This window comes from Eschrichtius robustus, chromosome 10, assembly GCF_028021215.1.
Source record: "Eschrichtius robustus isolate mEscRob2 chromosome 10, mEscRob2.pri, whole genome shotgun sequence".
Lineage (NCBI taxonomy): Eukaryota > Metazoa > Chordata > Mammalia > Artiodactyla > Eschrichtiidae > Eschrichtius > Eschrichtius robustus.
Window position 1 is genome coordinate 89493756 of NC_090833.1, and position 27378 is coordinate 89521133.

General features: G+C 37.3%; 1 protein-coding gene across 1 annotated transcript; it reads right to left on the reverse strand.

Annotated features, from left to right (window-relative positions):
- Positions 1-7025: 7025 nt before the first annotated feature.
- Positions 7026-24956, reverse strand: LOC137770382 (zinc finger protein 658-like). Its single transcript, XM_068553052.1, is given in 8 exon segments — positions 7026-8680; positions 8683-10081; positions 10084-10322; positions 16800-16895; positions 17153-17279; positions 22523-22581; positions 23151-23371; positions 24864-24956. Coding segments are annotated over 6 exon segments (2571 nt in total). The 5' UTR covers positions 22538-22581; positions 23151-23371; positions 24864-24956; the 3' UTR covers positions 7026-7985.
- Positions 24957-27378: the final 2422 nt, after the last annotated feature.

Sequence of the window (27378 nt, forward strand, 5' to 3'; positions counted from 1 at the left end):
CTCCTAAAGAGAATTGAGGTATAAAGATGTACACCAAACTGCATATGAACAGTTCAGTACGGATGATATTTGACATATGCATAAACACAAAAAACTATCACCAAAAATAGAGATTGTAAAACTATACATCACCCCCAAAATCTTCCAGGCAATCCTTCCTTGGCAATGCTTCTCTTCTATTCCTCCCTGCCAAACCAGGCAATCATTGAGTAATTTTCTAACATTATAGATTTGTTTGCATTTTCTGGCATTCTATATAAGTAAAATCATGATTACATACTCTTGCTTATCTGGCTTCTTTCACTCACTGTCATTATTTTGAGATTCATCCTGTTGCAGGCTGTATCATCAGTCCATTCATATTTACTGGTCAGTAGTACATTGCATTATTACATATTATGGACATATTACATATTATGGATATACCATAATTATCACATTCACCAGTTGATGGACATTTGGGTTCATTCCAGTTTTTCCTAGTAAAAATAAAATTGCTATGAATATTCATGTACAAGTCTCTGTATAGATATATGCTTTTTTTTTTTTTTTCTCTTGGGTAAGTACCTAGGAATGGAAAGTCTGGAACAAATTGTGGGCATGTATTAATCTTCTTAGGAAACTACCAAGATAACATTCAAAGTGGCCCTACTGTACCATTTTTAAATTTACCAATTTAAAACTATACCAATTTAAAAATTAACATCAGCAATATATGAGAATTCCAGCTTCTGTGCAACTTTTTCAGCAGTCAATATAGTCATTCTTTTTAATCCCTGCCATTCAAACAGGTATGTGGTAATATGTCACTGAGCTTTTGGGTTGCATTTCCCTAAAAATTAATGTTTACATGCATCTTTTCACAGTCTTATTTCCTATCTGTATATCTGCTTTAATGAATTATCTTTTCTAATCTTTTGTCCATATTTTTAAAAATTGAGTTATTTTCTTAATATTATAAGAATACAAGTCCTTTACCAGATATAAATTTTGAAAATATTTTTATTAGGCTGTGGCTTTTCATTCATGTAATAGTGTCTTTTGAAGAGCAGAGGCTTTATAATTTTGACAAAGTCCAGTTTCTCAATTATTTTATGTATTATTCTTTAGGTATTATATCTAAGACATGTTTGCCTTACATTAGGAAAAAAAATATTCTGTTTTCTGCTGGAAATTTTTTAGTTTTAGTTTTTACATTGAGATCTATGACCTATTTTGAATTCATTTTTAAATATAGTGCAAGGTAGGAACCAAAGTTTAAAAAATAGTTGTCCACATATGTGCAGGCTTATTTCTGGACTCAATTCTATTTCATGTTCTACTTGTTTATCTTACACAAATACCACACTGTCCTGATTACTATAGCTTTACAAGCAGCCTCAAAATCAGGTCATGTTAATTCTCTAACTTTACTTTTCATTTCATTTTTCATTTCAAAGCAGTTTTGACCAATCTAGGTCCTTTGTATTTCTATACAAATTTTACTATGAACTTGTCAATTTTTATGAAAGGGCCACCTGAGCTTTTGATTGGATGGAGTTGAAAGTATATAATACAGTCATTGGATGGGATTGAATGTATGTATTATATACATATAATATATAATTTGGGAGATTTGAAATCTTAATATTGAGTCTTCTGACCAAAAAACATGGTATATCTCAATATTTATGTCTTCTTTAATTACTCTTAGCAATTTTTTCTGTAGTTTTCAGTAGAAATATCGTACATATTTACATAATATACTTACATAACTATCTGATAGTTTTTAGTGCTGTTGTAAATTGTAATTTTTAAATTATAATTTTAAATTACAACTACTAGTATATAGGGATACATTTGCTATTACCCTTCAACCTTGATTAACTTGCTAATACTAGAGACTTTATTCACTTATTAGTTAAGAATAACCTGTAGCTTATTAGTTTTTAGTTTCTTTTTTGTAGATTCCATCAGAATCTACAAAAGCCCAAGTGAGGTATAGTCCTACTGAAAAACAATCTACCTGCCCTGCAGCAAACAGAAGACTTCATCATGGACTTACCAGAGTCTGTTGGAACTTCCCTCCCGTCAAGTGGATGGATTAAGGACACATTCCCCAAACCAAAAAGTGCTTGTGCCCAAGTAATTGCACTGTAAAAGTGGCACACATACCTGCAACAACGTAGTGTGTACAATTCAAGCCTGCTGTCTGAAGAATTACATGCTCTCCATGGGCCAGTGTCTTATGTAGCTCCGGACATGGCTCCTTAGACATCACCCATTGCTCCCCCTCTCAGCCAAGTCAGAGAGGGAACCAGGACCCCATGCCTCCCTCTGGAGACATGGTTCACCAATGGCAGCAGTTGAGGCAATACCCTCACTTGACATGCTTCAACAGTTTGCCTGGATTCTGACATCACTTGGTTTGAAGAAGGTACTAAGCACAGCAATCATGGATGAACTGAGGGTGGTATGGATTGTGATCACTCACAAGTCTATGCCCCTCTACACAGCCACAGACAGCTGGGCTGTACAGGAGGGACTGACCATGGATGCCCCAATGGCATCAAGAAAGATTGACTACCTTGAGATGGTCCCTGTGGTGAACTGATACAGACAAACTGGGACGTGTGCACACAACCTGGTGCCACCATCATGATATGGTATGTCTCGGCACATTCTCTAACTACACTGCCTGAGAATCACGAATCAGATGCCTTAGCCATGGTGACAGCTGTTCTGGAAGGGTCATAGACTCTCAGATGTGGCAGTGGCTTCATGGAAAGTCAGGACATCGAGGCCCCAGTACCACTTGGGAAGCCAAAAGGTTACACCTGCCTTTAAAATACAGTGACCTACAGGCAGTAGATAGGAACTTCCATCATTGTACCTGCAGTGACAACCCCTGAGACACACCTTTGGTCATACTGGATGAGCTACTAGGCCAGTGACCAGATGGCAAGTGGACGATATTGGCCCCTGCCCTTAACAGAAGGACACAAGTATGCATTGACCTGTGTGGACCCAGCAACTGGGCTGACACAGACTTTTGCCAGTAAAAGGGCAAATCAAGTAACCACTATTAGGGGTTTGACCAAGTTGGAAAGTATTACAGGGCACCACCCACTTGCATAGAAAGCAACCAAGGGACCCATTTCACTGGACATGACATACAAGAACGGGCTAAAGCCTGCGAGATTTTATGAACCTTTCATCTGTCGTATAACCCCACAGCTGTAGGGTTGGTATTAAGAATGAATGGGTTACTGAAAGAGACATTGAAGTTTTCTCCAGATGGGTCTTTAAGAGGATGATCTCCAAGACTATTAGAGGCCATCTGGCTGTTAAACACTGAGCCCACCACAGGCCACACATCTGCTTGTGAGAGACCGACTACACCTGCTCTGCAAGCTACGGCCTTGAAGGCAGAAGTCTTAGGACGACTGAGACTCATCCAGCGGGATGCAGGTCTTAAAAGAGTGCCACAGGACCTCCCACCTGGGGAGACTATCTTAGGTTGGAGACTTAAATGATATCCTCCTTCCAAGTGTCTTAGCATCCTTATACCTTGGAGGGAAGTGCTAGCCTGCAGCATATTATCAATATTTCCTCAACCTTTCTAAGTGAAGGCCCAGCCATAACCAAGGTGATCTCTCCCACAGAAACCAGATGGGGGACTAAAGTAGGGCTCCCCTTATGGGCTCCTACTTAAGTTCCCACGTATATCTCCCAGCCCACTTCTGAAATAAAGGGACAAAATGGTATTTTCCTCCAGGAAAAGTGTCAAAACCTGGGGTGATCCTGGCACAGGGAGACTGGACTGCTACCTAACCCTAACCACGCAGGGACATTTCTTTTGCATACACCTTCACCTGTTGGTTGACCTCCTTTCCTGGCAAATGGGGAACTGCCCTGCTAGGCATTCTCCTTTATCTAGCAGGGATCCTTTGTACTTGGTGTTGTGTATATTGCTGTTGAGGTATAGGCATGCAGGCTACCTCCTGACATCTGGCCGTAGGGTATTTGCGGAAGAATGGTGGATAAGATTGTGCAGGTCATATAGATGTTAGGTATGAAATATGTGGCTGAGCCACACTGACTCCATTTTGTCAGCTCCATCTTAGGCCCGCAGTCCCACCTCCTTCCTTTTCCATGTGGCTGAGCTTTAGCCTAACTCACAAGGAACGTGCCTAAGTCAGATGAGTTCCCTATCAACTTTTACCCATGCCTTCATCTGATATGAAAACTAGAAGAATGCCTTTTACTGATGCAGATGGTTAATGGTAATGAGACCCCCCCAGGGGGAGGAAAACCCGCTGGCTCCAGTTTGTGTGGACATGTTTCTCACTTGGGAGTCAGATTCTATTAAATTTCCTTGTATCCCTTTCGGTGGTACACAGTGCAGCTGCAAATGCCTCTGGATTTTCCGTCCACCCCATCCTTTCTACCTGTAAGTTACCTACAGTAAACTTCATAATTGCACTGTATGGAACTGCCTACTGTGCTTTTTGGTCTCAAGTTCCTTCTCAGCTCAGAGGATATTATTCAATATCTCCACCTCCCAACACAACACCCATTGTATGTGTGCAATAACATATGGCCACATGTTCTTGCTTCGTTAGTTAACTCCTGCTTCTCTATAATCTTTCCATAGTTTACTATTAAGCAACTATCTGGGAGTCACCATCTGCTCCTACATCTATCTCATTATGTCATCCGCCTATAGCCTACATGTCTAAACTTAACTTTCTAATTATAACATGCCCATTCCTTTTAAATCTTACTAGTACCACAAAATTTATCAGTGCTTTTCAGAAACTGTATACCAGCAGTTGGTTTTTGATATCCCATCTTGCTCTCAAGCCTGACTTATTTCTTCTATCATCGTAGATTTCTTAGTTACCATGGCTGGTCATTCTTTGTATCTCCCGACATTATCTGGCTTAATATAAATAACCTCTGGGTTAACTGGTTCATGAAATGCAGAAAAACTTTCCTTCAGTCCTTTCGTTACTCAGTCTTAACTCCAGTAATTAAGAGGTAAGAAGAGTGTGGCATCACTCTCACGATGAGATGTTAAGACAAATAAAATTCCGAAGTCCTGAGGAGCAAAGAAAAGGGCAATGATTCATTCATACTTCAAAAACACTAAAAACCAAAAATGTGGACTGTGAACTGAATCAGCTTGAGGCTCTTTTTGGGTGTTATTCTGGGTGTTATCACTTTTAATCAATCTGCATTTATAGTGTTCCTAACATGAAAAGCAAAAACATATTAAAAAGGATTCTGATCTTATTTTATATACAATTTGACAGACTAATAATTCATAAAAGACATTTTTACCAAGTAGCATGTATGATGCTTGCTACAGATGCTTTTAAGTTTAGGGACACTACCTCAACCAGGTGATAAGGATTAGCCTTTTCAGTGATCATTCATGTTGATAGCATATACTTTTAATATGATGAGAATGACATTTTATCTCTATGGTCTTCCAACAAAAAACCTGTAACAGCAATGCAAACATAGAGCTATCAGAAAGCCAAAACTGAGGGATATCCTACAAAATACTTGACAAGTACTCCTCAAAACTGTCAAGGTAACAAAAACATGGAAGGTCTGAGAAACTGTCATAAACCGGTGGAAGCTAAAGAGACATGACAATTAAATGTAATGTAGTATCTTGAATGGGATCTTGGAATACAAAAACATTAGGGAAAAACCAGTGAAATCTGAAAAATTAGTGTTTAGTTAATAATGTATCAATGTTACTGGGTTATGACAAATGTACCAGGGTAATATAAAATGTTAATAATGGGAATTGGGTGAGCAGTATATAAGAACTATCCCTGTAACTCTTCTTTATATCTATAACTATTTGAAGTTAATTTTAAATTTCTTAAAAAATACTCCAGATTAATTTTTTTTGTCTATAATTTTCTGAAAAATCAAGCATGTAGAAAGAGATGCTTTTTGACTATTATTTCCTTTTTTGGCATTGTGAAATAAGCTAAAGTTGCATCAAGGTGTCAGAGACTGAGGAGGGGCAAACATATTCTCTTAGTTGCTAGACCTCTCCTGCCACCACGAGTGCTGATCCAATCTCTTGTGTGCTAGCCCAGCCCTGGTGGTATGATACAGCACTCATCCAATGGTGAACTCTTGATCCTGGATCTTTTCTTTGACAATGATGCCACTAAGTTAAGTGATAACAATGCAGTGTCAAAGAAATGTCTGTTATCCAATTAATGCTAAAGATATACCATCATTTTCCCTCACAAAGTATTAACATATATGAAATAGAAAATTCAGGGAATCAACTTATTGTCCTCATGCTCAATCTACCAGATCATATTTGCAGAAAGCAACATGCCCATGGTAGAAATTCTTAGTGGTTCAGGTTTTAAAACGAGGATTTAATTTACTTTCTTTTCTGTGCTGACCAAACCATGCAGCCCGAAATGATGGCAGATTGATCAAATATTTTCTTGGCCAAGACTATAGTACATATATTGTTTCCTCAAAAGTGAGTCTGCTTTTCAATACCAGTGCAGTGCATCTGACATGGAAGTAGTCCCTATTTTCATTCCAATTCCAAAAATAACAATGGTTTGCAATGCTGCAGTGTGAGCAAGCATCTTGAGGTTGGAAAAAGACCCTAGACAGGATGCTCAGGCTACATGCATATAAGAGGACTTGCTTTATAATTACAAAATAAACCACAGGAGTGGCATAAAATGTAGGCCCCCAAACCTTGTAAGAATCAACACCCACCCCTCCCCCTAAACACACAAGAATGCTTGAGAAATCTAATGGATCTCCCAGAAAAACAAGGCCAGACTAATATTCAGACATAGCAGGCAGGCTATATTAGATACATATATATGGCATCAAGCGGTCAGAGCAAAGCCAACAGAAGGACATAGACTGTCACTCAAAAAAAGGAAAGGGACAGGTCCAGAGCAGGTTTGGCTACTGCCTTCTACTAGAACTCACCAGCAATAATGAATCCTCTGTTACACAGACTCATACAGATGTACCACATAGCTCGGAGACTAGTCAAATATTTATTGGTGTTGTCCACAGAATTCAAGTTATCCCTCCATCTCAAAAACTTCACATTCCACAATGAGTTTGTGTACAGGTAAATATATTCTTACATAGTTTCTATAAAACTTGATATTACATATAAAACACAAGTTTTGGTACATCGATTCTAGCTGAGAATTTTATTTTCAATTCTGAAACTCACACATTCCCTCAGAAAAAATTTCTCTGAAGCAAACTCAGTAATTGTTAAAAAATGTCATTTATCAAAATATAAGATTTTAGTCTAATCTTAACTATTTGATGCTTAAAGAAGTTTACTCTGCAGAAAAGACTTTTGTGTTTTTCCCTGAGATTTCTGATTTTTATTGAAGCCATCTGATCATTCAGGATATTGACAGAAGTTTTCTTCCCCATGAAAAATCTCTGATACAAACCGATAGGTTAAATTCTTAAAGGTCTTCTGACATTTATTATATTCATTGGTTTCATCCAACTCAACAGACAGTTGGCTAAGCTATATGCATTTAACCAACAGGCCAAAATCTGTAAGAGCTCAACAGAATAAAAACTTAATTCTGGCTTAAAAAAAAAAACAAAGAAACAATTGGTGAAGATCTGTCAGTGGAGAATTGTTTCACTCAGTTATTGACTCTAGCTTCTTTCGCCTTGTGCTCTGCCATATTTAATACACAGCACCCAAATCTGCCATAGAAATCTCTCAATTCCAGTATAACACAGGACAGGAAGAATGTAAGGTGACTTATTGAGGTCATTTATTACTTAAATGTAATAGCATCATACTCCATGACCAGCCCCACCCAGACGAAGGAAAGATTGGGAAACTAAGACAAGCTATGTGCCCAGGGAAAAGGAAACAGTTAAGGAAAATAATTTGCCAGTCTATGTGACATGAGCTTTTCTACTGTGTGTTATCTAATAAGGTGTAACTTCCTTTAGCACATCCCAAATTCATTACATGCAAGGGTTTTCTCTCTGGTGTGCATTCTGGTGTGATGTACTCTAAGAGCTGCCTTACGGACAAAGGTTTTTCCACATTCATAACATTTGTAGGGTCTCTCACCTGTGTGAATTCTCAGGTGTACTCCAAGAGTTGAATTTTGGGCAAAAGCTTTCCCACATTCATTACACTCATAGGGTTTCTCTCCTGTGTGAATTCTCTGATGTGCACTAAGGTGTGACTTCTGGGAGAAAGTTTTCCCACATTCATTACATTTGTAGGATTTTACACCTGTGTGAATTCTCTGATGTACTCTGAGGGTTGAATTATGGGCAAAAGGTTTCCCACATATGTTACATTCGTAAGGTTTCTCCCCTGTGTGAATTCTCTGATGTGCACCAACATATGACTTCTGGGAGAAAGTTTTCCCACATTCATTACATTCATAGGGTTTCTCCCCTGTGCGAGTCCTCAGATGTGCTCTGAGGTGTGATGTCTTGGAGAAAGTTTTCCCACATTCACTACATTCATAGGGTTTCTCCCCTTTGTGAAGTCTCTGATGTGCCCTGAGGGCTGAATTATCTGCAAAAGTTTTCCCACATTCCTTACATTCATAAGGTTTCTCCCCTGTGTGAGTTCTCTGATGTGCATAGAGGTGTGTCCTCTGGGAGAAAGTTTTCCCACATTCATTTCATAGGGTTTTTCTCCTGTGTGAATTCTTTGATGGACAATGAGGGCTGCCTTATAGACAAAAGTTTTCCCACATTCATTACATTCATAAGGTTTTTACCCTCTGTGAATTCTCTCATGTCCACTGAGGTATGATTTCTGGGAGAAGGTTTTCCCATATTCACTACATCCATAGGGTTTCACACCTGTGTGAATCCTCTGATGTGTACTAAGATGTGTCTTCTGGGAAAAAGTTTTCCCACATTCATTACATTTGTAGAGTTTCACCCCAGTGTGAATTTTCTGATGTGCTCTGAGGGTGGAATTATGGGCAAAAGTCTTCTCACAGTCATTACACTCATATGGTTTCTCACCTGTGTGAATTCTCTGATGTGCTCTGAGGGCTGAATTATGGGCAGAAGACCTCTCACAGTCATTACATTTGAAGGGTTTCTCCTTTGTGTGAATTCTCTGATGTGCTCTGAGGGTTGAATTATCAGCAAAAGTTTTCCCACATTCATTACATTCATACAGATTGACTCCCATATGAGTTCCAGGATAATGAACAGGATGTGAATTTGAACAAAAGGATTTCCCACATTCCTCACATTCATAAGGTTTCTCCCCTGGGTGGGTCCTCTGATGCTGAATAAGGTGTGCTTTCTGGTAAAATGATTTCCTGCATTCAGTAAGTTCAAATGACTTCTCTCCTGTGTCACACTGCTGATGAACACTGAGGGCTGAGTTCTGATGGAAGGATTTCTCATATTTATCACATTGATAGAATTTCTCTTCTTTGTGAGTTCTCTGATGTACTGTAAAGTCTAACTTCTGGTAGAAGGTGTTTGTAAATCCATTATAAACACAGAATGTATCTCTAGTTTGTATCTTCTGATGTACTATATGGCCTGAGCTCTGGCTCAAGTTTTCTTCACACTTACTGCTTTCAAAGGCACCTTGTCCTGTAACAGTTCTCTGAGGCTGAGTGAGGGGTGAATTCCTACTGAAGTTATTCCCACTTTCATTACATTCATTGTGTGCCAAAGCCATGTGAACCTCATTGTATTCACAGGATTTACCACATTCATTAAGATCAAAGCATTTCTTCCTTGTGCCAGTTCTCATGTGGTTAAAAAGAGCTGCTTTATCACAATTTCCCCTAAATTCATTATCCTTACAGGAATCCTCTCCTGTTACTGAACTCTTAGCTGTAACACAGACGGTCTTATCATGTAAAACTTTTCCATATTCATTACATTCAAAAGATTGCTCCAGAGTTTGAAATTTATGATGATCTTTCACATAACTGAGAGTTTCCAGATTTTCATTATATTTGTAACACTGCTCTCCAGTATGAGTTTTCTCATGCTGAATATCCAGCTGCAACTTTTCACATATATTTATGTAGTCAGTCTTGTTTCTTGTGAATAATTCCTATCACTAAGAATTAATTCAGAAACAACTGGCAAATTCATTCTACATGAGTCATGTTTAGAGGGCATTTTTCCTGAAAAATCTGGAGTTATACTGAGATTAAATGGTTTCTCTAAAACTTTCTGCTCTTCTTTACTCAATATTTTGTTATCAATGAATACTACTTGCCACAGAGGTTTCTCTTGTTTTTCCCGGTTCTCCTCAATATGGACATCAACTCTGCAATATCCTAAAATGAGAAAAATTGAAAACATCTTATGAATCCCACATTTCTTATGGAGAGAAGCTTAAGGTCATATGTTTTGTTATTTATTGTATCTATTGTTTCTAGTCATATTTCCAAAGATTAATAATTCACACACAGAGAAAGACAGACACATACACTCTCTCTCTCCCCATCCATGTTATTTAAAAAAAAAACAAAAACGAAAAACAGGTATTATTTCCAGTGCTGGCCGAGATGGAGAAGCCTCATTTTTCCAAGGCCCACCCTCTTACAATTAAAATTTCCTGGACAAAAAAAGCATACAAACAAACAAATGAAGATGCTACAAAATGGAATAGAGGTGAAGTTTAGAAATGACATGGCAAAGAATTCCAAGGCTTTTCTTTCTGCTTCCCATATATCTTATATGGGGTACTGTTGTGCTGGAGGAGCCTATAAAACAAAGTCAACAATAGGTGGAGATAATAAGAGCTTCAAGAAAAATCTGTTCCTTCTTAGTCAAACATCTGAGAAAAAGGTGGTCCCACAGAACAAAAAACTTTTCGACAATATTCACCCTACTCAAGCCAAAAAGAAAAAGGAACACTCTTCCCTATGGTTCTGCTAGATATAAAGGATTTGCACACTCTTCCAAAATTTCCTCTATGAGCCAAACCAACAGTTCACAAGAAAGATCATGAATTCTGAGAAAGTTCAATTCGTGGGACACTCTATGAGATGGTAACAGCAACCACCACCAAAATTCTGCCTGGAACCATATTCCTACTGACTCTACGGACTCTGCAAAGGCAAGAGTAACAAATCTGTTGTTTTAGGGCACTGGTAGCAACTCATAGCAGGTACAGGAAGGAGAGAAGGAAAAAAAAGCACAGAAACAAGAAAAGAGGCAGGAATATATGGTAGGCCCAATATTACAGCTAGAAAAGACGAAGTAGGACTTGTAAAAATTACACCCTCAAACTCAAGAACACAGCATAGTCAAAAACAGCTGAATTCACATTATTCTCAAATGCGTATGAACCATTCATGAAGATAGACAATATTCTGAACTGTAAGACAAATATTCACAAATATAAAAGAAGTCACATAAAGTATAATCTCAAGCCATAGAGAAACCATCATACTAGAAATCAGTAACACAAAATTGTCTGGAGAAATACAAAATATTTGTAAATTAACAAGCTTCTAATTAACCCATAGGTCAAAGAGGAAGTCTCACAGAAAATTAAAGTATTTTACATATATGAAAACAAAACTGTCAAAAACATATAGAAATTTGTGGGATGCAGCTAAAGTAGTACTCAGAAATAAATTTATAGCTTAAAATTTTTATATGAGAAAAGAAAGCCCTGCAACAATTACCTAAGCTTCTACTTTAAGAAACTAGACAAAGAGAAGGTCAATCTAAAGAAAGCAAAAGAAAAAATAATAAAGATTAGACAATAAAATGGAAAACAGAGAAAAATCAATCAAACCAAAGCTTATTTATTTAAACATATTTTTTTAAATGATAAAAACCAAAAGAAGAAAAAAGACACACATTATCAATATCAGAAAGAAACGCAAAAGGGTATATAACTACTGACACAACAGACATTAAAGAGATAATAAAAGATTAAGAGAAACTCTATGCCTATAAATTTGACAATTTACATGAAATGGACAAATGTCTTGAAAAATAAAACAAAACAACTAAACTCACTCAAGAAAAATGAAATAACCCAAATAGATCAGTATTTAAGAAACTGAAAATGTGGTCAAAAAAACATACACTTCCAAGAAACAGCTCTAGGATCAGACTGTTTTAACTAGTGAGTTCCACCAAACATTTAAATAATACCAATTTTATATAATCTCTTCTAGAAAATACAAGATGAGGGAATGTTTCCTAAATATTTTATGAGGCCTGTACTATCCTCACAGCAAAACCAAATAAAATAATTCGAGAAAAGAAACCTGGTGACCAATATCCCTCATGACATCAGTGCAAAAGTCCTGAAAAAAAAAAGTAGCCAAAAGAACAGAGCAATATATAAAAATAATAAATCAGGATCAAGTGGGATTCATCCCAAGAATGCAAACTGTCGGCATGTTTTTAAAAAAAACAATCAACATAATCCATTATATTAATCATCTATGGAATTAAAACCACAAAATCATACGAATTAAGGCAAAAAAATTTCACAATATTCAAAATCCATTCATTAACCTAATAAAGGGAATCTATAAAAAGCCTGCAGCTAACATCATACTTAAGAGTGAGAGAGTGAACACTTTAACCCTAAGATTGGGAAAAAGACAAGGGTGTTTACTCTTAGCACTTCTACTCAAACAATGCAACAAGGCAAGAATAAAAATGAAGATACAGAGTAAGTCTACACAGAAAAATCACATGAAGATCTTCAAAAAAGCTCCTTGAACTAATAAGTTTTGCAAAGGCAAAATATAAAGCCAATATACAAAATACAATCACATACAAACAATGGTCAATTAGAATGTGAAACCAGGTAAATAACACGATTTACCATAGCACTAAAAAAACAAAACCCAAAAAAACTTGGTATCTGTATGCTGAAAAAACACTGATAAAAGAATTCAAAGAAATCCTAAAGAAATCCTAAATAAATATGTTGTCTATCAATTGGAAGACTATATTGTTAAGGTGCCATCTTCATTCTTCTTTAAAACTTTAAGTATCTTATATCTGTTTTATATATATGTACTATATATATGCACATATTTAACTGTACTTAGTGGATGGAGTAGGAAAGAATACATTTACTCCATCTTTTCCCTGGTTAATGCTTTTCATATCTTATTAATGCCTTCATTAAACAGAGTCATAAACATGTTTTCCTTATCATATAGAATATTTCTAGTTTTGCTTTGATAATCAGGTTTTTAAGCCACCTTAATGCAGTTTTTTGATTTGATCCATAAGGTTACCTTGGAATTCTTTCTCCACTTTTCTGTGGGGATAGTGCCACCTGTCAAAGACCAGTTGTCTATAAAGCACATTTTTTTTCTTGAGCTTTCTCTTCTGTTTCACTAATTTATTAAACTAGCCCACTCTCGGCTCCATAATACTTAACTACTCTGAGATTTACATAAAGCCTTGATATCTGGAAGAGCAAGTCCTTCCCACATCACTCTTCATTATGAATGGGATTTAGTTTGATATTGCATTAAATCTTTACTAATATACCCCCACTTGAACTTATTAAGTTCTATTTTTCCTTTGTCTTTGTTAGGGTTAGCTGAAGTTTTATCTATTTGATTTTTATTCTAAGAACCATTCTACAATTTCAGTTTTCCAGTTTATTAATTTTTTTTGGCTGCGTTGTTTTTTTTTTTTTTTTGCTTAGTTGTACGCGGGATCTTCATTGAGGCATGTGGGATCTTTCGTTGCAGCATCATGCGGGATCTTTCGTTGTGGCATGCGGGATCTTTCATTGTGGCATGCGAGTTCTCTCTCTAGTTGTGGCACGTGGGCTCCAGAGCACATGGGCTCTGTAGTTTGTGGCACTCAGGCTCTCTAGTTGAGGTGCGTGGCCTCAGTAGTTGTAGCGCATGGGCTTAGTTGCCCCACGGCATGTGGGATCTTAGTTCCCCGACCAGGGATCGAACCTGCGTCCCCTGCATTGTAAAGCAGATTCTTTACCACTGGACCACCAGGGAAGTCCCCAGTTTATTAACTTTTAACTTCACTTTTAAGTTCTGTTTTCATTAGTATATTTTTGCTATTGTTTTTGCTTAATTTATTAACATAAATATGAGACTAAAAATTTACCTGTTAACTATTTAGCTATCTCGTAAGGTTTCTAACATGTAACATTTATTATTATTTTATAAATGTCATGTAATTTTGGATTTGGTTTTCTTTTATGTATTATTATTTAAACAGATAATTTTTAAAATTTTCATGTCCAAAGAATTTTTTTTTACTCATTTTATCAATTTTTAGATTTATCAAACTATACAGAGAAAATATTATCTGTGGTGATTTTAACTTGTTGGATTTATTGGTATTTTCTTTTTAGACTAACTATATTTTTACTATCTTATGATTATATTCTATGGGAACTTGAAAGGCTTGTTATTTGATTTCAGCATACACATACACAAATATGTTTCACTTTAATAAAATTATCATTTATATCCTCTATAGGCATACATTTTAATGTCCACAGTATCTATTATTTAATCAGATGAGATATAATATCCTACTCCTAGTGAATTTTAAGTTGTTAGAACTCCATTATTTTGTGTTTTATGATCATTGATATAGTATTCTTTGGTGCAGTCACTCCAATGCTTAAAGGTTTATTTTAACCTGTGCTCCTGAGCAAGAGGACTTCCTTTTAAGTTAATGTATTTATTGCCTAAATTCAAACTTGAATAATAGAATATGAAACTCTGAATTATTTTTATTGACTGAATAACTTTATCATTCTCTTATTACAATCTTTCTAAGATACTTATTTAGGGACAACTTTTTTAGCCATTCAGTATGATCCAATCATTTACATTTAGTGACTGGGAGATATTCTTCATCTAAATTATGTCAATCTTTATGTTATGGCTATTTAAATGGCTTCACAATGAATAAAGAAGATGTGGCACATATATACAATGGAATATTACTCAGCCATAAAAAGAAATGAAATTGAGTTACCTGTAGTGAGGTAGATGGACCTAGAGTCTGTCATACAGAGTGAAGTAAGTCAGAAAGAGAAAAACAAATACCGTATGCTAACACATATATATGGAATCTTAAAAAAAAAAAATGGTTCTGATGAACCTAGGGGCAGGACAGGAATAAAGACGCAGACATAGAGAATGGACTTGAGGACACAGGGAGGGGGAAGGGTAAGCTGGGACGAAGTGAGAGAGTAGCCTTGACATATATGCACTACCAAATGTAAAATAGATAGCTAGTGGGAAGCAGTTGCATCGCACAGGGAGATCAACTCAGTGCTTTGTGACCACCTAGAGGGGTGGGATAGGGAGGGTGGGAGGGAGACACAAGACGGAGGGGATATGAGGATATATGTACATATATAGCTGATTCACTTTGTTGTACAGCAGAAACTAACACAACATTGTAAAGAAAATATACTCCAGTAAAGATGTTAAAAAAAAAATGGCTTCACAACATAAACTTTTAATAAACACACTTAAGGTGATTTTATTTTTTTACTCCAGGAATTATTTTAAAATTATAACGTCTGAAATTCCTGGAATTGTTTATTAGTTTAGACAAAGGTCATTAAGCACATGAAAAGATGCTTGACAGCATTAGTGATCACAGAAATTGTTATGGACAATTTGTTCAATATGTTGAAGCCCTAACCCCAATGTAACTATTTGGAGATAAGGCCTTTAGGGAGGTAATTAAGGTTAAATGAGTTCATAGGGTGGGGTCCTAATTCTATAGGACTGGTATTCTTATAAGAAGAGGAAGAGACATCAGAGCTCTCTCTCCATGCATGCACAGAGGAAAGGCCATGTGAGGACACAGTGAGAAGGTCATCTGCAAGCCAGGAAGAGAGACCTCACAAAAAAAATCAATCCTGTTGCCACGTTGATCTTGTACTTCCAGTCTCCAGAACAGTGAGAAATAAATTTCTTTTGTTTAAGCTATGGTATTTTGTCATGCCAGCCCAGCTGACTAATACAGAATTGCAAATCAAAACCTTAATAACATACCACTTTACATCCATTGGGATGGCTAGAACAAAAATAAGTGTTGGTGGAGATGTGGAGAAATCAGAACCCTCACATGCTATCATCAGGAATGTAAAATGGTGCAGCCACTTTAGAAAAGTCTGGTATTTCCTCAGTTACCATATAACCCAGCAATTCTACTCCTAGGTATAAACTCAAGAGAAATAAAAGCATATGCCCATGAAAACACTTGTTAATAAATGTTTATATCAGCATTACTCAATAATAGCAAAAAGGCAGGATCCCAAATGTCCACTGACTGATGAATGGACAAACAGATGTGGTATATCCTGACAATGTTATATTATTTTGCCATAAAAAGGATGAAGTACTGATACATGCTACAACATGAACCTTGTAATGATAAGTGAAAGAAACCAATCACAAAAGACCACATAATGTGTGATTCCATTTATATGAAATGTCCAGAATAAACAAATCTACAGACAGAAAGTAGATTAGTGGTTGCTAGGGCTGAAGGGGACAGGGAGAGAGGGAGGTCATAGCTGAAGGGTATAGGGTTTCCTTTTGAGGTGAAGAAAACTGACTGTGGTGATGTTTATACATATCTGTGAGTCTATTAAGAGCCAGTGAATTGTACATTTTAAATGGGTGGATTGTATGATATATACAATTGTATACTGAATTGTATCTTAGTAAAGCTGTTTAAAAGAAAAGTAAATAAACTTTCAAAAGTCATCCCTTCTAAAGTCTAACTACCCCAGGTACTTCCTTGTGTCAATGCTCACTCACCTGGGTACTTCTGGTTTAGGAATTCTTCCTCTGAGGACCAGGGCTCTTCACCGTGCTCCAACTTGAAGATCACCTGGGGTTTGATAATGCAGTACCCTGCAAATGTAACAACTAAAGCTATATATAGACCAGAACCATGGGCATTTCTGAAGGTGGAGCAAAATGAATGTGCTCATTTGAAGTTTTCAATGGGAAAGTAATGACACATTGTTTCTGTTTCTGTAAAGGTCTCAGTTACCTTAAACTTCTCAATTAAAAGTCTGAACAACAATGTCTATAAATGGTTCATGTGTTTTGATAATTAAAAAAAAAGAAAATATTCCAGAGGGAGTCATATGGTAAGGTCTGCTCACCCAATGAGATGAGGTGGCTGTAGTTCTCCAGCATCACATCTTTGTACAGGGTCCTCTGAGCAGGGCCTACATACTGCCATTCATCCTGGGTGAACTCCACAGTCACGTCTTCGAATGACACTGATCCCTGTAACAACAAATTTTGTTCAAAAGTTCAGAATTAGTTGAAAACTATTATTTCTCCTGTTTACTTTTAAGCCTTTAAACCAAATCATTATAAAGAATGCTTATTTTTGACCTAGTTTGTCTCTAACTTTGGAGTTACCCAATTAGTTAAAAAGATTTTAGCAATTCATTTTTAACTTAATTCATTTATATATGTTTACGAATTATAGATTTTTTTTAAGATTAAAAAAATTCAATATAAAGAGGCTTCTTACAACTCTTCTTCTATATCCTAAGGGATTATCCTGGGTATTCTAGAGAATTCTAGAATGTTCCATCTCTACTTGGACATCATCACCGTAAATAATGGGAGACACGTTACAGATATACATAAGTTGTAGAGATATTAGACATGATGGAATTTATGTATAAATAAATGTATAGAACTCATGAAGAGTCAAGAACAACTTACCAAGGATGGGTGTGAAAGAACACTATCAACACTGAAGTAACAGATATAGGAATAGGGATATAATCAGACAGCAGAAACAGCAACCAATCTGATAACTACTTTCTTGTGTAGCTACCCATCTAGCAGTATGAGCAGCTTCTTTAATGCTGGTTCCAAACACTGATATTTGGGAAATAAAGGGAAAGAAATGTGTTAGAAGTTTTAGTGAGACAGATCTGTTCATGTTGCTACTAAAGGGTCTGTGAAACATAAAGCTGGAACAGTTCCTTAAGCAAGTATACACATAGTTTTAGAACACAGAAGGGAGGTCGAGGATGAAGACAAGCTTTAAGGAATTACTAGCAATTTAAGTGGTAACTGAAGTGATCCGAGGCAATCAGACAACAACTTGAGCACATACAGATTGAGGAAAGAAAAGTATCAAAAAACAGCATTTGAGAAACCATGAATATTAAAGAGGCTGGCAGAAAAAGTAGAGGTCACAAAGCCAGAGGAGAAGTTTTCTGGAGAGTAATTATGAGAGAACAGAATCTTAGAAACTGAGAAAAGGGAAAGTTTCCATAGCAAAAGACTTCAAAGAGGCTGGCAGGAGGGAGAAATAGTGAGTAGCTAATTCAATGGGTATGAAGTTTCAGTTATACAAAATCATTAAGTTCTAGAGATCTGCTGTACAACGTTGTGCCTATAGATAACAATACTGTATTGTACATGTAAAAGTGTATTAAAAGGGGGCTTCCCTGGTGTCGCAGTGGTTGAGGATCTGCCTGCTAATGCAGGGGACACGGGTTCGAGCCCTGGCCTGGGAAGATCCCACATGCCGTGGAGCAACTAGGCCTGTGAGCCACAACTACTGAGCCTGCGCGTCTGGAGCCTGTGCTCCGCAACAAGAGAGGCCGCGATAGTGAGAGGCCCGCGCACCGCGATGAAGAGTGGCCCCCGCTTGCCACAACTAGAGAAAGCCCTCGCACAGAAATGAAGACCCAACACAGCCAAAAAATAAATAAATAAACAAATGTGGGGTTTAAAAAAAAATGTATTAAAAGGGTTATCTCATGTTAAGTGTTCTTATCACAATTAAAAATAGGAAGGAACAGAACTAGATTAAGAAGTAAAAGGACAGAAATAGCCTTTCCCCAGTGTTATTTATCCAATTATTTGTTCATTCATGTCTTCAGTGTTACTGAGTAGATACCTCCTGTGTGAAGCTCAATGTTAGCAGTTGGTAACTATCAATAAAATAAATGAATAAAAGAACAGGAACACTTCTCATAAAATTTTTTTTAATCTAAAAGAAAAATAAAGACAAGTTAACTGTATTTCCCAAAATGAAAAAAATTAATGAGAAAAGTGTCACTGTCTTCATTTTTGCCAATCTCTTTAATATCTGGCTTAATAAAACTCAGCTGAATTTAAAAAAAAAATAAGTTAACAAGTGACATAAGTGAAAATGATGAAGTGGGATCCAACAAAATTTTCTCCTCCATAAAAGCAATGAAAAAAATGGCAAAAATTGTAGAAGTTAATAAAGGCAATCTATGGAACATTTATACAAGGGAAAAAAAAGGCTGAAGCACACTAAGAAAGTGATATTGTGTCCTTCTAACGTACCCTGTTTCCATTCCTCTCTCACCATCTCTGAAGTAGCTTAAGAACCAACAGTCTGCAATCACAGTTAAAATTAGCAGCCTGGCAACCACTGGAGCAGCAGAACTGGGTTGGAGTTCTGTCAAAGCCTCACTCCAAGAAACCTCATTACTTGCTCTGTTTGGAGATTCCCTGAAAGACCTCACTTGCAAGTATGTCTTTATTTGAGCTAACTCAGAGCTCACATAGTATGAAGTCTTATCTCAGAGGCATCTGTCAAAAACATTTAAAGGCATTTGTTTAACTTAGTGGCTACCTGAGGCGGTGGATAACAGTTGGGGCAACCAATGGCCTAATCAAAAAGCTTAAAAGGAAAAGCTGAGGAATGAGATGTCTATAAAGGTTCTGAAAAATTCCCATATATTCCTGAGAATCTAAAAGGGCACATACATGCACAGAGCTGTGCATATGCCCAGGGCTATGAGCATGCTCCAGAAAGATGTGAGAAGGCCCTAAACTCTCACCTCTAGGTAATATTGAGGTTTGGTGTAAGAAGGAAGTGAAGGCTGATACAGAGTTGTAAACTGCCTGCCTGACTGTTGAAAGAATGCCCTGACATGCACAGAGCCCCTTAGCAAAAACTGGGAGACTTCTTGGTTCCAGGCATTTAAGGAAATTTCTATAGAGACTTCAACAGCCACAGATGACAAGAAATACAGGCTGTACATAATTAGCTCACAAAAGTCACTAAGCAAATACATTTCAACAATGACCACTATGGAGGGGAGAAACTCAGATTCCTGGGGTTGCTATTTTATTTAAAATGTCCAATTATCAATACAACAAGAAAGTAAGACACATATGCAGGAAAAAGTGTAATCAATAGAAACTGCTCCTGAGGAAGATGTTAGACTTACTAGGCAATGACTTTAAATTAGCTATTTTAAATACGGCCAAAGACCTAGTAGAGGAAATAATGTCTAAGGACCAAAGGAAAAGTATGTGAACTATATTTCACTACTTAAAGAATATCAGTAAAGAAACAGAAATGATAAAAAAAAAAGGCTAAATAGAAGCTGAAGAGTTGAAAAGTATAAAAACTGAAACAAAACTTTCACTAGAAGGGTTCAACAGCAGATCTGAGCAGGTGAAAGTAAGTATGAACAAACTGGACAATATGCCTATTGAAATTCTACAATATGAGAAACAAAGGTAAAATAATGACAAAAAATAAACTATGGGGTAGCAACAAGTTTACAAACATATGCATAATGAGACTCCCAGACAGAGAGGAGAGAAAAAGTCTGAAAGAACACTTGAAAAAAATATTGGCCAAGAAGTCTCCAAATCTGATGAAAAACAATAATCTACACATTCAAGACACTCAACAAACTCCAAGTAGCATAAACCTCGAGTAAGAGATCCACACCTGGACACATGATAATCAAACTGTCAAAAAGACAAGAACTCAATATTGAAAAGCATTAAGAAGGAAGCAACTCATCATGTACAAGAGTAGTAAAAGCTGATTACTAATCAGAAACCATGGATGACAGAGGCAGTGGTATGACATATTCAAAGTGCTGAAAGAAAAAGGCTGTCAACCAAGAATTCTACACCCAGCAAAAATGGAAAAATTAAAACTTTCCTGGATAAGAAAAACCAGAATTTGTCACAGGCAAAACTGCCCTATAAGAAATAATACAGGAAGTCGTTAAGCAAATCTGTAGAGACAGAAAGTAGGTTAGTGGTTGCTTGTGGCCTGGGGGTAAGGGGTGTAATGGGATTACAGGAGGGGGATAGTTGTATATAGTGTATACACTATAGTGTATACAGTTGCTTTTTAAGGTAATGGAAATGTTCTAAAACTGATTGTGATGATGTGTGCACACATCTGTGAGCATACTAAAAAAATGAGTTTTCTTACACTTTAAATAAGGGTGAATTGTATGGTATATGATTTGAATCTCAATTAAGCTGTTTTTTTAAAAAAATGAGATAGGATGAAATCATTCTGAGACAAAAGAGAAGATTAAAGGGCCAAGCATGGAAATGGGATAAGCCATGTAAAAGGACATGGAAAGCAAGATGACTACATGAAGACATTAGCAGGGGAAGGAAAGAGCCAGTGGAGGGTGTCAGACACTAACAGAGAAACTTTCCAGAATGATAATGTGAGAAGTAGAAGCAAGCACTACAGAGAAGTCCAAGGGAAATGATTAGACAAAACTCAATGGATTTGATTATAATCAAGTCTCTGGGCACTGGAGATCACAGGCAAGTGGTGAGAGGAACCAAGGCATCATGCAGAGAATTGAAGTGTGAATGGAAAGCGCCGAAACATTTGAAAGAGAACAGAATTTTAAACTGTCTGCTGAAAAATCTGAATATCATGGGTACTTGAGATATTTATGGAGAGTAAATTTAAGGATATTCAGTTGATTCATCAGAAAAATGCCTAATTCAACCCATGTCTGAGTTTCTGAAAAACAGTACTGACCGAGTTCTCATTTAGCTTTATGCCTTCTACTTTTATTGAAGAACATGTGGAGGCAACATTCTACCAATCCTAGGGTTATCACCTGGAAGTTGTTAACCTAATCACCTATTTGAAGAATAACAAAGATATGTTTTTATCTTCGATTGTCTTTACTTTCTATGAGGAATCAGTTGGCTTTATCTTCCCACCAATGTGAACCTTCAAAGAAGTGTCATCTGTCTGACACTCTGACATGGCTACCAAAAACCTCAGAAATAAATTTGGAGCTCCAATTTGATAAATTTGTAATATCAGAGGATCTGCTTATATCCACATACCACCTTTGCTCTGCTATGCATCTGTACAGTTGACCCTTGAACAACTCGGGGGTTAGGGGCACCTGCCCTCTGCAGAGTTGAAAATCTGCATATAACTTATAATCAGTCCTCTGTATACACGGTTTCTCCGTATCTGCGGTTCCACCTCCTTGGATTCAACCAACTACAGATCATGTAGTACTGTAGTTTACCGTTAAAAAAAGAAAAAAATCCACGTATAACTGGACCTGTGCAGTTCAAACCCGTGTTGTTCATGGGTCAACTGTATTTCTACATGTTCCCTGAATGCATCTGATCCATTTCTATTTCTACTTTTCCATGTTAATGTATAGACACTTAAACCCTTATAAAATCCATTGCAAAACAAATAGGTTATTAAAAACTGAACTCACCTGAGCTATGTTCATTTTCTACTGCTTCTGGAAAAATGTAAAGAACTGTGAAGGTTCAGCTGGGGAGGAGGAAAAAGAAATGGGGTCATGAAAAACCTACTCTGCCTTACAACTCCTATATTCATCTGTCTAACAATCTCATAACACCAGCTGGAGAAAAGACTTCCCCATGGGAGAATGTTCCTTTCGACATTCTTGAGAAGGGACATGAAAGACCATACAAAGGTAGCACCACCTGAACATGTGCATCTCTGATATGATTATGTTGGTCTTAACCTTGCATTTTCACTGAGTAAGGTAAACTTCTTTTTATCAATGAATTAACAATTTATGTTCCCTTCTAATAATAAACAATAAAAACAACAACAACAAAAGTAAAACAGAGAATTGGTTAAACAAATTCAGGTACACCAGGGGTGACATCCTCTACCTTCATTAAAAATAATGTTGTCAAAAAACTACTCAGGCTGGATTGTTAATCAAGTTCTTGTTCAGTTTACACCTTGAGTTAGAGCTGAAATAAAGATGGAATGCTCTATGCAAGAAATATGTTTTTTAATCCTTTGTTCTAAAATAGTTGCTATTTCTAAAAAAAAAGATATTTTGATAAGATGCTTATAGTACTTACCTGTGTAAGTAAATATCATTGTGCTTGGTTCTGCCCTGGTGACTCTACAAAAACGTTCATTTCAGTATTTTGGGGCTTCCAAAAGTGTCCAATGTAGAAAACCCTTCTTCTACTACCATTTTATTATTCTCTATGTTCAAATACATAGAAAAAATTCTCTATGTTCACGTCCATCACCAAATGTGGCATCTAATGCTCATGGTGTAAGAGCAGCTCAGAATCTGAAAAGAGTGACAGGAAAATGAAGGAAATGGGGTGCTGTTTAGGATTTCATCAACTCTGGCTGCTTATACCTTCCCTGGACATCATGTGCTTACCGGCCATCCAGTAAAGTGCCTTTTCCTGTGTAGCTTGACAGTCACCCATACCTCTCAACCCCAGGTTACCACCTTCTGCAAGTTGGTCCACAAGTGTCCAATGTCACAGTCTGTGATGGCTTCTAGATGCAATAACATCACCAAGTCTGACTGACCAAATCTGACTCATGCTATACAGGGATCAAGAACTGCTTCTGGTGGAGCAACTCAGAACCCGCTCCTTTCTAGAACTTTTTGCCTCTGCTCTGAAGCTCTGTCAGAAGAGCTGTTCTTCCAAGTGGCATTTGTTCTTGGGACTCCCTCTTCCCTGCTTTAAAAGAGCTACTTTGCTCCAGAGGGACCAGAGAAACAAATCCACTTTATTTGAAACCTTCACCTAACGCTCAAAATCTCTTTGGGCATTCACTAGAAATGTACTATCTAGTATGAAGCCATTAGCTGCGTTCAACTACTACACCCGAAGTGTGGCTAGTGACACAAGTCTAAATAATATTTTGGATGTACTTAATTAAATACACCAGTAAAATTAACTTCACCTTTTTAATTTTTACTGCTGCTACTGAAAAAAATTTAATTACATTTGGTTTGCATTATCTTTCTACTGGCCAGCACTGCATTAGTTTATCAGACTATTCTTTTGAGAATGGAGACAGCCTGGACAGTTCAGTAAGGTTCAAGGGCCTCACTCTGAGAATCCACAAATCCCAGTATATATTTCCCACATGGCGACATTCTGTCTGCATTCACTTCACAATCATGTCCCTGGGAATTTGAGGACAGGCTGCCATGAGCTGCTCCGCAGGTTGCAACTCTGGGTCTGAGGCAGGGAGGATATCAGAAAGAGCAAGAGATAGGGAGTAAAATCTATTTGTATTTGCATCCTAACTCTCACCTCCCAGCTTGTATCCCGGGCTATATCATTCCGCACACACGAAATTCCTTTCATTTAAAAAAAAAAACGGCGTGTTTATAAAGACAAGTAGACTTGTTGTGAGGGTTAAACGAAATACCAAACAAAGGGAACAAAGTGTCTTATGCTAGCAGCTTACACAGTGATTATTACAATCACTTGACAAAATGTTTTGCAGATGACACCTTATTTAATTCTCAGAATAACTGCACAAGCTACTATTAGTAGCCTCCGGTTTATCGTGAACGTTATCAAGGTGCATTCTCCGCCCGCACCTGGCCGGCACCAAACACCTCCTCCAGACAAGGATTCAGCCTCACCTGCACCCCTGGAGCAGGCAGGGCCGGACCTGCCCGGACTAGCGGGCTGGGGGAGGGGCGGGCCCGCCTAGAGGTTCCTGGGACTTCCCGCTCCCGTCCCCCGCACACAAGCCTACCGGACCCAGCAGGACCCCAAGCCACGCGGAACCGGACCCCGTGCTCTCACCTCCAGTGGGCAGCCTTGGCTTCAGCACGGACCCAAACACCGGGAGATCTTGTTCCTTTCAGGCTGGAGAGGTCGGACGGCAGCAGACGGGCTGGACGTGCACATGCGCAGAGTGAACTCTGAAAACCGATTCCCAGAGGCCTGAGATGTGAGCCCATAACAGTCAAGACTACATTTCCCATAAGTCTTTGAGAGCGTAGGAAGTAAGTTTTGAAGCATTTCCGCTTGGTTCGTAAACTGAAAGTCTTAACGTTTGGAGCCGATTCCTGGCGACTTTGCCTCAATTCCCAGAGGTATGGGTTAGACTTTAACTTTATGACATAACAACATATTGCAGTGTGGTTTTCCATCGGATCTTGGTTGGAAAAAAATAACAGTGCAATAGACAACAATTTTGGAAATATAAATATGGACTAGGTATAAGAAATATTAAGGAAAATTAACATTACTTTGGTTAGTGTGATAATATTTGGACGATGTAGGAAATTGCTCTTATTTTTTAAAGATACATACTGAAATATTTACAATTCTGAAATCATGTATTTGTAATTTACTTTTGAAAAATTCATCAAAACAGTTTGAGGAAACAAATATGGCAGAAGGTTAAGAATCGTTAAATCTGTGTACATGATGCTCATTTTACTATTTCTTTTTTTTTTTATAAAGTCTTTTTTTTTTAATATTTTATTTATTTTTTTATTTTATTTATTTATGGCTGTGTTGGGTCTTCATTTCTGTGTGAGGCCTTTCTCCAGTTGCGGCAAGTGGGGGCCATTCTTCATCGCGGTGCGCGGGCCTCTCACTATCGCGGCCTCTCCTGTTGCGGAGCACAGGCTCCAGACGCGCAGGCTCAGCAATTGTGGCTCACGGGCCCAGTCGCTCCGCGGCATGTGGGATCCTCCCAGACCAGGGCGCGAACCCGTGTCCCCTGCATTGGCGGGCAGATTCTCAACCACTGCGCCACCAGGGAAGCCCCATTTTACTATTTCTATTATTCTGAATGTTTGAATTTCTTTTTAACATACTGTAAAAGACGTGTGGCTAGGGATGGGAACGTTGTGGAGGAGGGTTAGGGAGAGTTTACTGCCCCTCCAGAAGTGTACCTTTTAAAATCAAGCTGCCAAGAGCATTGAAGTTACACACAACTATCTGTTATGAATACGACTGTGAAATAGAACAAATATTAGAAAATGGAGCCAGTATTAACATAAAAGAGTAACTTCTGTGATCAGCAGGGGGGAGGAGGAGGGAGTAAGCTAGTTGTTCAAAATTATACAAGTAATACTTGAAAGTATGTACAACCCAAAATGAGGAGATCATTATCAGTTAATAATTGTGATCAATTACTAACCTGGCTTGTATAGTGGAAATTATGTTCAGCTTTATAAAACTGCCAAACTGTCTTCCAAAAGTGGGTGTATCATTTTGCATTCTCACCAGCAATGAATGAAAGTTCTCTTGCTCCATATCCTCACCAGCAGTAGGTGTTGTCAGTGTTTTGGCTGTTGTACATTCTAATAAGAGTGTAGTGGTATATCATAATTTGCAATTCTGTAATAACATCTGATGCTGGGATTCTTTTTATATGCCTATTTGCCATAAGTATATCTTCCTTTGTGAAGATATTACGTCTGAATAGTTATTTGTATATTTTAGATAAAATTTATTTAGTAGATCTGTCTTTTGCAAATATTTTCTCTCAGTCTGTGACTTGTCTTTTCATTCATTCACAGAGCAGAAGTTTTTAACTTTGATGAATTCAAATGATTCATTCATGGATTGTGCTTCTGATGTTATCTAAAATTTCATTGCCAAGCTCAGGGTTACCTAGACATTTTCTTCTGTGTTATCTTCTAGAAGTTTTATAGTTTTCCATTTTAGTTTTAAATTTATCATCCATTTTAAGCTAATATTTGTGAAAAGTGTAAGGTCTGTGTCTCCATTTATTTATTTTTGCACATGAATGTCTAATTGTTCTAGCACATTTGTTGAAAAGACTATCTTTTCTTCATTGAATTGTCTTTGCTTCTTTGTCGAAGATTGGTTGATAATATTTGTGTGAGTATATTTCTGGGCTCTCTATTCAGCTTCAATAATCTTTTTGTTGATTCTTTCTCCTGTATCTCACTGGTTTGACACTGTAGCTTTATAATAATTTTTGAAGTCAGGTACTGTCAGTTCTCTGACTTTGTTCTTAAATATTGAGTTGGCTATTCTGGATCTTTTCCATTTCCATGTAAACTTTAGAATCAATTTGTTGGTGTCTACAACATAAGTTGCTGTGATTCTGACTGAAATTGAGTTGAAATTGTTGATCAAGTTAGTTGGAACTGACTTCTTAACAATATTGAAACTTATGAGGGGACCTTCAAGGTGGCAGAGGAGTAAGACGTGAAGATCACCTTCCTCCCCACAAATACATCCAAAATACATCTACATTTGGAACAACTCCTACAGAACACCTACTGCACCCTGGCAGAAGACCTCAGACTTCCCAAAAAGCACGAAAATCCCC